The 18077-nt window shown below is 40.2% G+C and overlaps 1 protein-coding gene across 1 annotated transcript in view; it reads right to left on the reverse strand.

Moving 5' to 3' along the window:
- Positions 1-18077, reverse strand: part of PKHD1 (PKHD1 ciliary IPT domain containing fibrocystin/polyductin) — a 235897-nt gene that overhangs the window by 73327 nt on the left and 144493 nt on the right. Inside the window, exons 51-54 of the mRNA XM_059843088.1 lie at positions 11904-12041; positions 4030-4143; positions 3312-3399; positions 721-875 (exon numbers count right to left, since the gene is read on the reverse strand). Coding sequence (XP_059699071.1) covers positions 721-875; positions 3312-3399; positions 4030-4143; positions 11904-12041 — 495 coding nt within the window. The remainder of the gene's footprint in view (positions 1-720; positions 876-3311; positions 3400-4029; positions 4144-11903; positions 12042-18077) is intronic.

An 18077-nucleotide genomic window follows, 5' to 3' on the forward strand; every position in this document is an offset into this window, starting at 1 on the left:
GATATTTCTGGATCTTTTTATCCATTACACTCATTTCTGGGCCTACTGGCTGAAATAAAGATCAAATTTAAAAAATATTTATGTGCACAAGAAAAATCCTTGGTTTGAAGGTTCAGAATTTGACCTCTTAATAAAATTCTTTAGCTTTTGTTAAATAGATGGCAATAAATTTACTTTATAGGCTGAAATAAAAGTAAATAGATATTAACACTGCATCCCTTTTTCCACAAAAATATAGATCCCATTCAATCTGCACAGAAAATAGATATATATAGATTTTATGTTTATTTAGATATTAGTTTATAAATACATTGTTTTCATGCCATGGAATTGATAAAATTTTGTATTTTAAATTCTATGAATATTATTATTTTGAAATTTGAAAAAAGGGTGGGGTTTAATTCTTTACCAGGTTTTTGACAATAGAAATTGTGCAAAGGGCCTAAAATCCCACATTTCTTTTTTCCTTTAAAAGAGGAAAGATTTCTTTCTCTCTCTGTGAACCAGCTCAACTTCAAACACCAGAAAGTTTTTCCAAACAATTCAGCAGCGAATTGATTATATTCACAGAAATTCATGTTAAAATCAGCAAGGTATAAAAGTGTATGGAGAAAGAAATGAAGACACCACAAGGAAGCAGAATTGATCCTGTTGAGATATGAAATGGAAGTCAATACTTCAGAAGAAAACTCTCAACAAAAGGAAAGAAAAATTCCTTACCAATGTGCCTGTGCAGAAGATGTTCATGAATTCTTATATTATGACCATGGACTTCTTTAAGTGTAACTACTTCAGCTTGGTGGGCTTCATAGGAGGAAGAGCTGATCACAACATCCCCACCTTGATCCCAATCTACTTCATCCTCCACAAAAATCCTGTAACACCATGATATAAACTTAATGTCATTATACTTACAAGTTAGGCTCACAAATTTCATTAAAAATGAACAGTTTTGCTCAGGGAGATCTGAAAAGAAAAATAAAAGAAAAAAGAAAAAAGTCCACAGGCTATGCTGTAGGAAAAGCCCCTTTAGGGCTTTCTGCAAAAACAGATGTCTGAAATATGTGGGAGGAAATTAATCCTGAAGCATCTACTTCACACCATTGATTAACAACATATACAGTTCCAGTACAGCATTTCAGAGCTCAAGCTGCCTCCAAAAGACATATCAGACCATTTTTGGTGCCAAGAATATTCTGCAGAGCTGAAAGTCATCTTTGGATTTAGGCAACAGCCATGTGCAGGGTTGTGTGGCTGTCTGCACTTGGCATCTAAGCTTCCACCAGAGCTTGTTGGTGCTCTAGTAGTGAGTGAAAAGCAATTCAGTTCTCTGAATTGGGCACTTTGAGTAGGATTTGATTACCTAAACAAGAGCATCTCTTGCTGTCTGAGCTATGCCAGGGTATCTAAAACATCAGCCAGCAGATGTGACAGGAGACAGGACTGGTTCCTGAAGCATTCCCGAAGATAAAAGTGCAAGCCATGGAGGGACCCCAAAAGCATCTCATATGAGCCCAAAGACACCTCAAATGGGCCCAAACCATCCCTCCTGGAACCTGAATCCTGCCCTTGGTAGTTGAACACCCTCTAGGCATCAGCACTTAAAACTCTGCTGGCTATTGAACATTGCACAGAGTCCTGCATTTAATTGTTCTAATCTTGAGCTGAAGATCCCCTTTTACTGTCAAAGTTGTATTAGTAGTTCAGGGGATTTTTAGTTTCACATAAGGAAAATAAAAGTGCTTAGTGACAGCAAAATGGATAATGATCACTGTTCATCTCTATTGCATAAACACCTTGTCCTGTTACAGGGTGACTGCTGCTGGCCAGGTGATGATCTAAACTCCTCAGGGAATTATTGAGGAAAAAAGCACTGAGTGAATTCAAACAATGCCTCACATGCAGGCTAGAGTGACAGAAGGGCAAAGAGAAAGGAGATTCCTAAAGAGATGTTGTCAAGTTTTTCCAGAGTCTCTTTCTCCAATATCTTTCAAAAATGAGTAGATTCCAGATGCACAGTTGCAGTATAGAATACCTCAATACCTGTGAATATTCAGTAGAGAAATCTACCAAAAATTTATTACCTCTTTTTTTTTTTTACTTTTTTTCCTTTCTTTTTTTTTTTTTACTTTTTTTTTGTTTTTTGGAGTCACTGAATATCTTCTGAAATGGTAGGAAAGTCTTTCCTGAATTGATGAGCTGATTCATACTGGAAAAGGATATAGAGCAGCACCTCTCTTTCAATAAAATCCACTTCCTTCAGCTTTCATTTGCCTTCAGCTTTCATATTCCAGCACTGCTTTACCTATTTCCTGTATCCAGCCACATTACCTTTTAGCTGGCTTTTGGTAGATTTTTAATGAAAAATAGGGCATTGTTTTTGGTTGTAGGTTTTTTTTTTTCCTTCTTTTAACAACTGAAACAACTCTTTGTGTTGTATTTAATGTGCATGCATTAAATCCAAACACTTGCATCTTAGCACCTCATGGTATTTCACATAAAATATCTGGGCAGCAACCCAGATCTAGCCTGGATCCATTTCATCCAAGTGTTTAACTGGCATGCTTCAGTCAGAATCTGCTTACTCAGATCTCCCATCTCAGGCAGGGAAGGAGAAGAATTTCCAGAGGATGATTCTAAAGTTGCAGGGTTTAGATCAGGATCAGCTACACAGCAATTCCTAAACAATTGAGGAAGGGAGGGTGGGAGGAAGGGAGGGAGGGAGGAAGGGAGGGAGGGAGGGAGGAAGGAAGGAAGGAAGGAAGGAAGGAAGGAAGGAAGGAAGGAAGGAAGGAAGGAAGGAAGGGAGGAAGGGAGGAAGGGAGGAAGGGAGGAAGGGAGGAAGGAAGGAAGGAAGGAAGGAAGGAAGGAAGGAAGGAAGGAAGGAAGGAAGGAAGGAAGGAAGGAAGGAAGGAAGGAAGGAAGGAAGGAAGGAAGGAAGGAAGGAAGGAAGGAAGGAAGGAAGGAAGGAAGGAAGGAAGGAAGGAAGGAAGGAAGGAAGGAAGGAAGGAAGGAAGGAAGGAAGGAAGGAAGGAAGGAAGGAAGGAAGGAAGGAATTCTCAGCTTGATTCATCCTTGGAATTTAGATTTCTTTAGAATTAATCTGTGTTGGAAGGGACCTTAAAGATCATCAGCTTCCCCATCCTGGTGCAATTTTCTGTTACCTAGGTGGTTTTTTCTATCTAGACAGAATTCAAACAGAGCCCATCACAAAGAGAAAGAATAATGCAACTCACAGGAATATTAAATACAAGTCATAGGACCTGGAGCCAAAATTTAATATTTGAAAGCATATTTAGCCAAAATACCACCTTTCATTGCCAGGAGCAACATTAGTTCCCAGATGTGTCCAAGGCATCTTAGGATAAGCACTGTAAATTTGCACCTGTCCATAAACTCCTGGGGAAAAAAAAAAAAAAAAGAAAGAACAGAAGGAGGATTTCAAAGGTTAAAGAAAAAGAGGCTTGAGAAGAACTGAAGCAATAACTAAATATATGGAAATCTTTATATTTATTAGAGTACGTTTCTGTATTTTATGAGAAGTGTAGGAACAGCACAAAGACTTCACTCAAAATACAAAGTGAAGGAGCAATAAATCCTCAGTAAAGTAAAATGACCATTGAATGAACAGGCAAGAGAGAGGATTTTACCAGAGAAGTCCCATTGACACAAATTAGAATTGATGGAATTGCAGACAATGATATCTACTATTTAAAAAAAATTATCAAAGTAAATAAATTAGGTAAAAACTCCAGGAATGAAAGGTACAAAAAATATGCAGCTATTATTAATATTTCTGGACAATAATTTTTCCCCCTCTGGAAAAGGGATCCAAAACCAGGGGGCAAATCCAAAATACAGAAACTTTTCATAGAGATGATATGTGCCAGAAGATTAAATGTTAGCTGTAAAATTTGTGTACCTTTGTTTGAGGTTTATCTGTGCAAAAGAGTAACAGTCTCAACAGTGGGAGATTTGGATATTACCAAAAATTAGTTTCCTATGAAAACTGGAATTCATGTTTCATACCAATACTCCCTGGGTGCACATTTATATCCTCCAGACGATCACAGTAAATCCCTTCAGAAGCCCGAAGAAGGAACAGCAGCTTTAAATCCCTTTCTAGGGGATATTGCAAAGAACCTGCAATAAAGACAAAACAGCATCAAACCCACCACAAAAGTATCAATGGCTTCTGTGATGCTGAAAACGGGAGGGAAATTAGGGAGGGAATATGTGTGAATCTGATTTTAAAGAAATACCTAAATGGCTGAAATAATATTTCCTTCCTCAACCAGTTTTTGCCTTTTTGCTCCTTCACCAGTCGAAAGGTAATCATGCAGCAAGGATGGGAAAAATGGAAAGATTGAGGAAAAAATATAGGGAAAAAGAAAGTGCCCAAGAAGTTTTGGGGATAAGTCTACACAGTAAACTGTATTCCAACTTTGCCTTCATTTCTTTCACCAAGGGTAGTTTACAGTTTCAGAGGAAAATGGCCCAGCACTAAACAGATACTAAGGAGGAAAAAGTAGGACAGTTTTTGCCCTGGAGAAATGTATGTGGAGTCCAGCAAAGGAGTTCAACGTTCCTTTAAAATTAGAGATTAAATCAATTATGCAACAGAAAACTGCAGCAGATGTAGAACTAAAATATATATATGTATCTGTACAAAATTAGCTGGCCTGTCACGTTCTTTTAATATTTAAAAATTACTAGTTTGGAAAAGAGAGCTGATTTTTTTTATCCTAAAGAAACACTTTGCTTCAAGAGCCTTTTTTTATTTAAGTGAAATCAATAAAACAATTAATTGTTCCCCATCAGCATCTGACTGATAACTGAGGATATTTAAATTCTCTGTACACCTTTTTAACAGGTAAAAGGCAAACAGTACAAGACTTGCATGTTCCCCATCTAGTATATCTATCAACAGTGAATACATTTATTCTCTGGGGACATGGAGGGAATTATTTTTCAGTGTCCATTGTCCACCCAAACCAGGTTTGATTTCCTTGTTTAAACTCCCACAACTGTGTTTTGAACAGAGGAAAAGCAGGAATTAGGTTGTTTCCAAATATGCTTTCACAATCTCTCACGTTTTTTACTCCTGGTTACAAAGCATTTGCTATTATAATTAAGTCAGTTAAAACCATCTCATATATCCAATTCTCAGCTCAGTTTTAAAACATTTTTTAAGTAGGCTTCCAGACTTAACAATCACATACAAAGGATTGGAAATGGGGTTTCTATAGGATTAGTTGGAAGTTCTCCCTCCCTTAAAAGATTTACATCTACATTTAGCTAAAAATCATAAATTTTAGTCCTAAAAAGCACAACATATCAAGAAATTTTACCCTTGTTAAAAAAAAGCCAAAACCACACAAATGAAAGGTTCAGTCAGAGGGAGAAACAAAGGTTGTAATAAAATTAATTATAATAGAAAATAAAATAAAATTTAAAAGGGAAGATAATATTCACAGAAATTCTTCAGTGGCTGGAAATTGTCATTGGTAAATGACACAAAAGAACACAGTAGTCATCAATCAGTAGAAAAATTCTACTTCTTTTAATATTTAGAAGAAAAATAGGCTTAATACTTGCTTATTGCCATCAATAGTTCCATGGGTTTAATCTATGGATTTCAGTAACTTGAATGCAAGTTCTAGCAGAGACTTTTATAGAAAACCCTTTGGACTATTAAGGTGGACTCTTCAATAGTTTTGGGATCACTCACTATGTCTGAGAGCCCTTGAAGAAAGCTAATATTGTGCCAATTTTTCAAACAAAGATAAAAGTAAGAGCCCCAGGTAATTACAGGCCTGTCAACTTGACACTGATTCTGGGGGGGAAATAAATAAAAATGGAATGTCCAACTCTGAACACAATTAATAAATCATTAAAGGTGGATGATATAATTAATGCCAATCAACCTGCTTTTACAGAAAAAAAAGGTCCTGTGAAACTTCCTTGTTATCGTCTCCTAATGAGATTACAGGTCTAGTTGATAAAGATAATAGCTTTGATATTGTATAATTGGCTTCTCCAAGGCACTTGGCTCAGTAGCACCAAACTTTGTGATTAACAAACTACATGAGTGCAGCAGGAACATGGCACACAGTAATTTACAGCCTGAGTGACTGGAATAGGGACATAGACTCAACCACGTCTTGTCCTGCAAACCCTGTGGCATTCCATGTTTTATTAGGGACTCAGACTTGTGTGAGGATACTGAAAGTAAGCAGATAAACTGACACAACTGCAGAGGACAATTACAAGGATGCTCTAGGAAAGTCAGCAGGAATTTAGAAGTGAAGAATTAGGAAAAAAGTGAAGAATGCTCTAGTGGACCCTGCTTGATCAGGGTGGTTGGATTAGATAATCTTCAGTGATCCATTCCAACTTTATCCATTCTGTGATTCTCTAATATTGAACAAAATAAGGCAAGAAGTCTTGAAAAGATAAGAATTTCTCTGGGAATGAATGGAGAAGAATGAAAAACTAAGGGAAAAGCTGAGCAATGTCTCAGATACACACTTTGGCTAAGTCTAAACAGATTCCAGCAGAATGGCCTATGAAGATGAAGATATGGAAGGAGCAGCTACTTCAGCTTACTCATAAGGGGACTCAAAAATATTTGATTCACACAAGTCACAGAGCTGGGTAAGTTTCAGAACCTTATGAAGTAAGTGGCAATGAAATCACAGCTCTTGTTGTATCTTGTTGGTTACAACAACTTGCCACAAAGAACAGGAATCATGATTTCTGCAGCACATAAGTGAAGGACCTGGGCTTTAAGTGTCCATCTTTGGACTTTGGTTGTGAAAACTTCAGATTTCTTATCTCACTTTTCTGTGGTGAGAAAATCCTACATAAAACCACACCAAACTGCCCAATTCCCCACCCTGCATGAGACGAGTAGAAATGGATCCCCTTTCATGCTCCTACTCCAGCTGGAAGCCCTGGCAATTTGATGAGCAACTTGATTGACATAAAGTGAAATACTAATATGCCATTGGCAGAGGACCAGAAAAAAAGGAGACTAGCAACCTGGAAATTACCAAAAGGTGGAAATGTCTGGTGAGATGTGCAGAAAAGTTCAGAAGGCACTAAAGACAGAGGCAGGGCTCCCTCAAACATGTGTTCTTCCAATTGCACTACACAGTGTAAAAAACCCCAACCATTTATGATAATTCTGTGTTAATAAACAACCTGATGTGTTAGTAAATTCACCACTGATACACACTGTCCTGAAGAAGTGGGAGATGCAAATGTTGAGACTGTAACACAGATCTGTTAGCACAATGGTTTCAGCTGGTTCAGAATCCTTCATCCTCCAGGTCTAACCCCTGGAGAGGAGAAAACCTACTACAAGAAAAAAGGAGGGAATAAACAGGAAAACAGAAATAGAGATGTGTTTTTTCTACCCAGATTTTCATTTATCCCGGACTGTGGTCTGGATCTACTTTGTTGACTTTTAAAAGCATTTTCCATTGTTTTCATATTTCAGTTCTGTTCCAGATGTTCCTTCTGATAGATTTTTGCTGTATTGTTTGGGGTTTTGTGCCATAGCAAAACCCATTCAATTCTTTCCTAGAATAGTGGGTTTTTCCTCCCTCCTAGCCTTCTTTTTTTTCACAACATAACACTCTGCAACAGCTGTTGCATATAAGAGCAACGAAATCTCTTATATAGATCTCCTCCCTTCACCTGGCAAACAGACCTTGAGGCATATCTTGCTGGGACCATCTCCTCTATCTCTGTTTCCTGAATCCAAAACTTCTTGGACTCTAAGTACCCAGCTATTTTGAAAACTGTGTCATATTTTCACCAGAAAGGCTGAGGAGCTTTTATTCTTGGTCAATACACAGCTGGGCAGCACCTGCTGTTGGTTCTCTTCTGGAGCTTCCTTCAGGTGTTCAGGCTGCACTCTGGAAAGCAGCCTGGAACAGCAGCCAAACAAGGAGATGTCACTTGGTTGCCTCTTTCTGCCAAATGTACAGAAGATTTCAGAAGTCCTCAGCTCCACATCTCCACAGCTGTGGAGTAGGAACCAATGGCCAGAAGTGGGGGGTGAATGAGGAAAAAGTGGTGAGACAAGTAGGATGGGATCTGAGAGTCCAGGTGCCCTCCAGATCCTCTCTGGAAAATGGCAGATATAAGACAGGGATAAATGACCGAAGAGTGGGATTTTTAAGCATAAGTTGTAGGCAGGAGGATACACTTGAGGGTGCCCAGAAAGATAGAAAATCCTTAAAATTAGGCAACTGAACCATATTTCTGGGGGAAATCATATACCTCATTCAGTTTTTTATATTTAGTTTTTTAAAGTTTTTTTTAAAAGGTTTTTAGTGTAGATTTTCTCTAGATACCTTTATCAACCAGTCCCACTGACTGCAGGGGCTTCACTGGTTATATTGGATAGACCTCTACTGGAACAGCAGCTCATGTGCTGATGTCCAGATTACACCTAAATTTGGGTGTCTAGAACATGTGAAACATGGTGCAATCAGGTAAAAGAAACTGAATGGCTTGGAAGGGGAAAAAGCCAAACAGGCAGATGCTGAGGGGTTCAGGAAGGGAATACAAACAGTCATTGAAGGGAATACAAACACTCCAGTGAACTTTTCAAACTTTTTCACTTTTTTTTCTGTGATCCAGAATGAAAATACATCTTGTTACACCAACAGAATCCCTTCTTCATACAAATTGGACAGCTGTGCAGGGATGATATGGGACTGCAGGGTGGGACTCAGCCCACAGCCAAAGATGGGACCCACACAACAGAGGGGCTGGAGAAGTTGGAAAAGAGAGTGAATTGGTGAAACTCACTGGTGTTCTAATTACTGATCTTTATTTACTGCTAACACATGGCCATTTAATGAAATATACTGATTTATGCTGTGACAAATCACTATGGGGGTTCATCTTGGAAAAGAGGGGGAATAAATGCATTAGAGCTCTTACCACAAGCAAGATAAAGGGGCATTAGAATTGTCTGGGGTTCCCTCTCCAGACAATCAAGCCATGAGCTAACGATGACCTTAGGCTTCTTGGCCCCAATGAGTGACATGACTGACAAGCAGCCAGGAGAAGGAGACAGGAGACAGGAGAAGCCATCAGGTGAAGGAGAGAATGTGACAAGTTGAAACTAAAAAGAGAAATCCTATCTGGATAATTACTTGGTGAGCTCTACTATAAAAAGCAAAAGCAGCCTGCCAGCAAAGAGCAGCTGAGTGCAGTTTAGTTCAGGTTGAGTCCAGCAGATCAATGTGTGCCAAGTGAACTTCAGCATTTCCTTCAGTTTTACTGGGAGCTGAGGGCTTTGCTCAGCAGTGGAACAGGGCATTTTCTGCACATATTGCCTGAGTTTTAATGCTTGTGGGTTAAAATGGACAGAATCATCCTAGCTGAGAATGGAAAAACAACTGTGAGATGCTGAACTCATCATTTCTTACCTTGTTTTGACACAGATGTGCTAATGATATTTAGCACTTTTCTTTCTCTCTGAACCTCAAACTTCCTTTCATAAGCTGGAAAAATTGCCAACTTTTACAGTACCATGATGCAGAGAAATAGAAATAAATGGTGTTACTAAAATTATACTGCAAACATCACCATAAAATAAAAGACTTTGAAGGATAAAGTGAAAGAGAGAAACTCCTTATCTTAGAGGTGGGACTATGAAAGTAGAAATAATCAGAAAGTTTCCCTTGATCCAACAACACTGAAGGTCTAGGAGCACCCTGAGAAATTCCTGTGGGGGTAGATCCACACATTTTCCATTGGGTTATCTGAGAGTTCTGACAGAGTTCTTTGTGGATTTTAAATCTTCTCACATCTTCCAGGGATCATAATTCACATGGATTGTGATCATACATTAAAGAGAAAAGTGATGATTGACCCTGCATGGTCAATGGTGTTCCAAAAATTCTGATTTGCCAACAATCACTACTTTCTCATCCCAGTTTGCCTGTAAATTATTGTTTCAATAAAATTAATTAGGTTCTTGTTATGGTTGATAATCTCCATTTTACAGATTTTTTTTTTTCGTTTGTTACGTATTTTCCATCATCATTTAGTTGCTATGCCCTTATGGTCATGATTTAACCTTCTGACTTTGTTTTCTCTCTACAGAGAAGAAGTCTAGTGCTCTGGAGGATACCAAACCCAGATAAGATGAATTTCTAAACTGGTCATTGTTCTCTGGGAGTTCAGAGGAACAAAATACTCTACCTTTACCAGAAAGTCTTTGTCTCAGGCCATGGAATTAGAAGGAACAGCATGTGGCTAAGACTTCTGCACTGAAAACAGGGAATGGAGAAATTACACAACAGGCAGGACCTGGGGATTTGGCTCATGTGATGCCAACCTGGGATCCTGCTCAGGCAAGGCTGAACGCTGATGTCCACATCTATTAAATCTGTTTACTAAGCTGTCTCATTATCTATTTTGTGTCAGGATTTCTTTAGGGTGTGGTGGAGTCAGACAGATGGGCTTCAAAAACCCTTCCTTCAGGCATGGAACAGGCAGGGTTGGACAGATGGGCTCCAAGATGTAACTGTAAGGCCTTGAACACATGGGAAGGAAAAGGGGAAGGGAGGAAAAAAGAGGCACTCCCAGCTCTACATGCAGGCAGAGAAGCCTGTATGAGATGTGGGAAACTTGCAGGGTCTCCACCCATCCATCATCTCACAGCTGAAACAAGGACAGCTCTCCAGGAGATGCTGGACTGTGACTCAACAGCTGCAAATACCTGCTTGGCTTTTAATATCATTACTGCTCACAGATGTGCTGGAGGGGAGTTTGTGCAGCAAAGTGCCTCAATGTTTTTTTAATAAGTGTTTTTAGCAATGAACACATGCTTTTTCTTAAAACCAATATGAAACCATATTTAAAGTGCAAAGGAGTCTAAGTAAGAAATGACTGACAGTCTTTTAAGTATATATATTTTTTAACCTCCCAGATTAAGCTTTCCAACCTCTTTTCCCAAAGAAAAACACAAGACAGCAAAATAACTTTTTTGGCCAGTACTATATTAACTAAACAGTCCCTTGAGATTAACAACAAACAAATATTGAAGCAGACTTCCTCAGGAGGTGATTACACAAACAAATTCTCTTTTTAAAGTTCATGAAACCAATCTTGAGAAAGGTCAAGCAATGATCAACAATGTGATCCCAGCGTCCTAAGGATTCCTGTAAGCAAATATAATGCCTGGCTTTAGAAACCTTGATATTTAAAGAGAATTATGTGAGTAATTACTTCAGAGTGGAAAAACACCAATCCTGACTGTGGTAAATAACGTGAAACAACCCCAGTGACTTTGGGGATTGTGAAACAGCTGGAAGTAGGGGCAAGGTAGTACCTTCCTGTGGTCCTGGTGCTCATCTGTACGGAGGGATAAGAAGAACAAGTGTGCTGAATCCAGCTGTTTCACACCACAGCAGGATTTTCAGGCATTCAGGGAATTCTTCATGACTCTGTTTATGTTGTCTTTAAATATTTCTGTGTCACAAAAAGTGTCCTGGTAATGCCCATAGGCACCAGGCATTGCCTGAACACTAGGGAAGATCCTGCCCTGAGGAATTACTGTCTCATAAAGCAACCCCAAAGGGAGTAGGGAGGGCTTTTACACATATCAGATAAAATCTCTGCCCCAGTGAAACCAGGAGTGAGGTGCAGCATTTGTAGCACGTTGCCATTAAAGAAATAGGTAATTAGCTCCAGTGGATAATCATCCTGCTTCCCATGGATTCTGGGTGTCCCATCTGCAGATACCAGATATCCACGGGGCATTAGGTTGGACAGCAGGTTTATGGTGACACTTTAAGTCATTCTCCGCAGTTTTTTTCCTGTCAAGAGCAGAAATAAACCCCAGGCATCCCAAAGATCGGCTGTTCACTCACCCACTCTCAAGACACCCCCCAGCACCACGACACAGGCTGCACTCAGGACATTGCTGGAATTGCTGGGGAACTCGAGGGTCCCCAGGATGTAGAGCCCTCTCAGAGGGGGAAGAGCCACATCCACCAGGATGGTCCTGTCTGGGAAAAAAAAGCAGAGGGTTGTTTAGTCAGTGGCAGTCTGACAACACCACTTGCCAAAAAGAATGTCAACTTGGCTTGAGTTTTGTTATTCAGATTGGTTTTCATAGAATAATGGAATGGCCTGGGTTGAAAGGGACCTTAAACAACTTCTTGTTCCAACCCCCTGCCAAAGGCAGCGACACCTTCCACTATCCCATGTTTCTCCAAGCCCCTGTCCAACCTTGGACATTTCCAGGGATGCAGTCACAGCTTCTCTGGCAACCTGTGCCAGGGCCTCACCACCCCCTCAGGAAAGAATTTCATCTTAATATCTAATTTTCACTTTGAAGCCATTAGCCCTTGTCCTGTCACTCCAGGCTCTTGTAAAGAGTCTCTCCCCATCTTTCCCATTTTTGCCTCATGGAACTGAAGAGGACAAGAGAGTTTTTTTGAAGAGAACAAGAATAACAAAATGCCTCATCCCAGGAAGCATTCAAAGCCAGGTGGTTGGACAGGGCTTCCAGGAGCAACCTGGGATAGTGGAAGATGTCCCTGCCTATTGCAGGAGGTTGGAACAAGATGAACTTTAAGATCCCTTCACATACAAACCCTTCTAGGATTCTAGGATTGATGGAAATGGAAAAATATCCATCAGTATCACTGAGGTGCATCATGGTGCAAAGGGCCTGCAAGTCCCCACCTTGTCAAGAGCAGTGATCAGGGTGACAACCTGCAGCCACACGCTGTGAACTACCTCCACTGATCTCTGTTACCACTTTTCCCTCTTTTCATCTTGGTTTTGCTCTCCCAGGTTTAGTGTATGAAAACTCACCTCTTCCTCAGCATCCAAGAGGAAAGCTTTGCTTACACAAACACAACCTGCAGGAAGCCAGAGCTCATGGAACCACAGAACCCTTAAAGTTGGAAAAGAGCTCTGAGACCACTGCCAGGTCCACCATGAGTTCCATCCTGCATTCATATTCCCTTCTAAAAATCAGTTAACAATAACCAGGGCAAAGCACCATTCCCTCAGATCTATAAAGAGAAAGCAAGGGGGATAGTTTTATATTTCAGAACAGAGTGGAAACTTTTGTGGCTTGAGCACAGTGACAACATCACTGCTGCTTCCTAAAGCTGCAAGTCTTCAGCCTGGAAACCTTTAAAATGTCTCTTAAGTGTTGCAAGTAGGACATGAGCAAGGATGTAAATGGTGGATCATTTAGAGGCAGCCCACTGCACAGAGGTGAATTCCACCCCCAGGGCCCATCTAATGCTCTTGGATGTCACTAAGAGCTTCTCAGTTGATTGCACTGGAAAACAGCTCAGGCCCTGAAATTTTCATTATTGACAAGAGTAAGAGTATGGTGCCTCTCTCAGTCAGTGGGTGTTCCTGGAAGAAGAAAAAGCAAGGTGTTTCCCTAACAAGGGGCTCAATAATGTGATCTAATAATGGCTTTTAGAGAAACAGATTGCAGAAAAACAGATTACAGAAAAAAAATCTTCAACGTAATGACAGCCCTACCCTACACAGAGATCTTCTGTGACTCTCATTGTTCTCCTAAGCATTCATTGCAAGGCATAGATACAAAAAAATGGGGAGATTAAGGAACACACATATTTTTCTGGTGTATTTTGATGGAGTGGTGAGAATGTTTTGTGTGGAATATAAGAACCATGAAGTGTCTTGGGAAGTTGTTCAGTTATTTAACAGTTTCACTTCTGCCTGTGGACATTGTTAACTGCTGTGGATGGGAACACAAATGACCACAAAATGGGTAGCACAGAGAAAGTCCTTGCCAAAAATCATGTAATCAGGAGCTGGCTCGAACTATTTAGCACACAGGTTTAAGAAAATTTCCAAGCCCTGTTTGTAGGAAACCTAATCAATATGATTCCGTGAAAACCTACATGAAGTACACTCAGAAGTGGACTGAAAGAAAATATATGTAGGCTGTCTTTAATAGTAGTATTTTCTAGTTTTTTACTCCTTGGTTTTGCAACCCTGTAGTTTCACAACCTCCAGGGAAAGGAAAAATTTATTTCAAGTTCTGTTTTCAGGCTTGGAGTTCTGGCTCTGCTTACAAACTTCTTTGTCTCCTACCTACATATTCCTGCCTTTATCCCTGTGAATCAATTATCCCACCTCTTCCTTTTCCCCTCTGCATTTTCATCCTTTCTCTCTGGCCATGAGCACCCTGAAAGCCCAGGAGGTTTGTTCTCAAGGGCTACAGCAGCAAGCCATGGTAAATCTGAAGACCTCATCCCAAAACAAATTCCCTGCATCCTTGGGCTGAAACATCTTTCAAGCATGCAAAATTTTCACAGCATTCAGATGAAGTAAGTCTCTATGGAGCAGTGCATTTTGTTTTCCCTAAATTATGGTGTTAGTACTTAATATATTTTTACAGGCATGAATAGATTCCTGTCTATAATCTCTTTGCAGGACCAGTACAGTCCCATGTTCTGCAGAGCTGTGAAGGGAAGGCTCAGGATGTAGGATATGAAACAGAGGAGAATAAAGAGGGAGATGTTAAAATGGTATCTCTCAGACAGAAAGGGAATCAAGTTTGTGAAATCACAGCTCAAGAATGTGGCAAAAAGCTGCAGTTGACAAAGGCCATAAGTATATTCATCAAACACAGGCTGAAACATTTTTACAAGGAAGAGAAGCAGTGCTCCCAGGCATGCCATTTATATGTCACATTTCAGTCTAGAGCAGAGATTTTTTGCTGAGTTGCACATCTTTCTAAAAAAGGTTTTATAGAGGAAATGCTGACTGCTCTGTATCTGTGGCATCATGTGTGTGAGCCTTGAAACAGAGGAGTGAGAAATTCCCCCACTCAGAGATATCTTTGCAAACCTTGAGTTTCCTCAGTTTAAAAGGACAACACTCTGGGGTGTGATGCTTGGGGTGTGAAGTTTTCAGGGGGGTGAAATGTGGCTCTGCAGAAACAACAGAACACTCCTTTGAGGGGGAAAATGTCTTTTCACACTTGGGGAGGAAAGCAAACAGATTCAAAGGCAACTTCCTTACAGAATACACTCATTTACCTCGTAGAGGGAGATATGACTTAGCAGTTAAAATTATAGACTTTAGGTCACTGAGCTCAAAGGATTTACCTTCAGAGAAAGGCAAACTGGAGCTGTTTTCCCACCATGAAAATATTCATATAACGGCAAGAAACCACTTTCAGCAAACCACAGTTTGAGCTTGAGAACAGGGCAATATTTCATTGTACATACACTTTCTTCAGACAAAAAGCTCAGGTAGGCCAGAGTCTTAATGTTCACATGTACAATACTGAGAAGGCATTAATGACTACAGCAATGACACAAAATGCCTTTGATCAGCCACATTGCTGTATAAAACACCATAGCATGCCATTGAATGGAAATCAGGCACAACAGAGGAGCTATTATAAGGGATACAGTACTCCAGCATTCATCTCTTCAAACAGAAAAACTTCAAAGAATATCAAAATCAGAAAACGAAGAACAGAGTGAATTCTACCACTGGAGAGAAAAAAAAAAAAAAGGAAGATAGAAATTGCCAGAGGCTACATGATATCATATCAATACCCTTCAAAACAGCATTCCTTTGGTTGGAATTGTAACACATTCTCCTTCCACCCAGAGCACATTGCATCAGGAGTGTGCCACCCTAAAAACCATAAACCAAAGCCCTGAAAATCCCAGGGCTTTGGGAAGCTAATGCCACTGCTGGCTGCTGGAATGGCATGACTAAACTCCTCTGGCTTGTTTTCCAGGGTGGTGTGGCTGCCGAAGCCTGATGCATGTGACAGGTCCTTGTGGGATGGCTGTGGCTCTGGAGAATGAACCTCCAGGGATAAAAGCACAAGCTGTGGCAGCCTGAGCTGAGGATTTCCAGATCAGGCTGGAAGAGACTCATATCCACTGGGGAAACAGACACTGGTGGGAATTGTAGCAACACACCAACACTAAAAGTCACTTTCACATCAGGAACCCACGTTTGTTGCAAGCGAAAGTTATCCTTGTGCTAAGTCTGTGAAGTCAAACAGGGCAAAAAAAGAAAGAACTTAGTACACAACCCCAATTTCCAAGCTTGCCCAAATCTCTAGATGTCAAGCAGACACCAAGCAAGAACACAAAAACCTGGTTTCTAATATGTATATTTTGCTAAGAGTCATTTTCTACCTTTTCAAGCCTTCCTGAGACCAGCCTATGAGGTAGCCCTAACGTTGCAGTTCTGCTTATTTTGTTAAATAAGCAAATTGAAGCCTTCAATAGCTAAATTTAGACAGTGCCCCAGTTCTCCAGTGAACTCAAGGAATCCACATTCAGTCAAAGATTTCAACAGTGTCTGACCAAAGTCTTCCCCTGTACTTCTTCACACTAGAAATGAGCACTAAGCATCAATTACTTGCTTTTATGACCCGAAAACTCATCTATTATTTGTTTTTATGACTCTAAAACTGTTCTTTGGGGGCTGAAAGGATTAAGTCAGTCAGGCACAGCACACCAGAAGCAAGCTCATGTCTTGGCTTTCAACCAGAAAATCATTGTAGATGGCTCCCAGAAGATAATTTTAAGAAACCAGAAGACAGCAAAGAATAAGACACAGCTGCATCTCACCAGGAGTGAATCACAAAAACTTATTTTGGTGTGCATAGCAGCACAAAGTTTGGGGGGTTTCTAGAATATTTGTTCTCATGAGAACAAACTCTCACCTTTTTTAAGTCATCTGGAGTCATTCTGAGTTTAGCAGGCTCTGCACAAGCCATTGGAAAAGGGAAGAGGAACACCCATAAAATGCTACAATTGAACATACATTTAAAAATCGTTGATTTAATTTTAGATTTTGGATCCAAGCAAGGGGCTGGCTTTCTTTGAACTGGAGACTCAAACACTTGTGGCAGCAAAGCAAAGCATGTGAAATGGACAGAAAATTCATCTTGCCTACCTTTATTTTTAGTGCTTTTATTTGAGCAACAAATCAAGTTCCCTTACCACCTGGTGAAGACCACGAGTCTAATTTAAGACCCTGTATTCTGTTGACTCCAATGCCAGTGAGTGTCTCAACACCTCCAAACCAGCAGGACTGAAGAGGGGCAGCAGAAAAAAAATAGAGAGAGGATCACCAGAAAAGGCAGAGATTAAACAAAATTGGTGGTGTGATAGACAGCTCGTGTTTGTGTTCATGTCTGTGTTCTCAGGACAAAATCAAAGGAGGATTCCAGAAAGGTGCTGGAGAGGAGAATAATTTCTGCACATCAACCAACACACAAGCATTTACTCTGGCAATGGGAACAAAGAGATTTTTTTATAGAATCACAGAATCATGGAATAACCTGGGTTGGAAGGGACTCACAAGGATCACTGAGTTCAGCTCCTGACCCTGCACAGAACAGCCCCAAGAACCCCACTGTGTGTCTCAGAGTGTGATCCAGACCCTTCTCCAGCATCATTGCCCTTCTCTGGACATGCTCCAGCTCCTCACCTTTACAGGAAACACAGAAGAATTTTATTCATTGTACATCACAAACTCATCCTTCATCTTCTACTCTTGATGTGATATAAACAACAGAGCTCCAAACATTCAGCCAAACCTATTTATTTATTAATTTTTTATTCTCTGCTTCTATGCAAATTGTGATTTGCCTCTGTGCCTCTCCATATCTGCATTTGACACATGATGATGAAGGCTGGAATGTTCTGGTCTTATGGCAGTAATGGGCTGAAATTGGTGAACCAGCTTTAACAGAATCACAGATTCATTAAGGATGGAAAAGACCTCCAAGAACATCAAGTCCAACCTGAGATCAACCCCCACCTTGTCACCAGCCCAGAGCATTGAGTGCCACCTCCAGACCTTCCTTGGACACCTCCAGGGATGGAGACTCCACCACCTCCCTGGGCAGCCCTTTCTAAAGACTGACCACCTTTTCCATGCAGAAATTCTTCCTGAACTCCAACGTTATCTCCTCTTCAGCTCAATGTAAGTTCTCCCCAAAAGTGAAGAAAAGTAACATTTTTAAAAGTACAGGCTTTAGAGGTTTTTCATATTTATTAGAA

The sequence above is a fragment of the Haemorhous mexicanus genome, chromosome 3 (genome assembly GCF_027477595.1).
Source record: "Haemorhous mexicanus isolate bHaeMex1 chromosome 3, bHaeMex1.pri, whole genome shotgun sequence".
NCBI classification, from domain to species: domain Eukaryota; kingdom Metazoa; phylum Chordata; class Aves; order Passeriformes; family Fringillidae; genus Haemorhous; species Haemorhous mexicanus.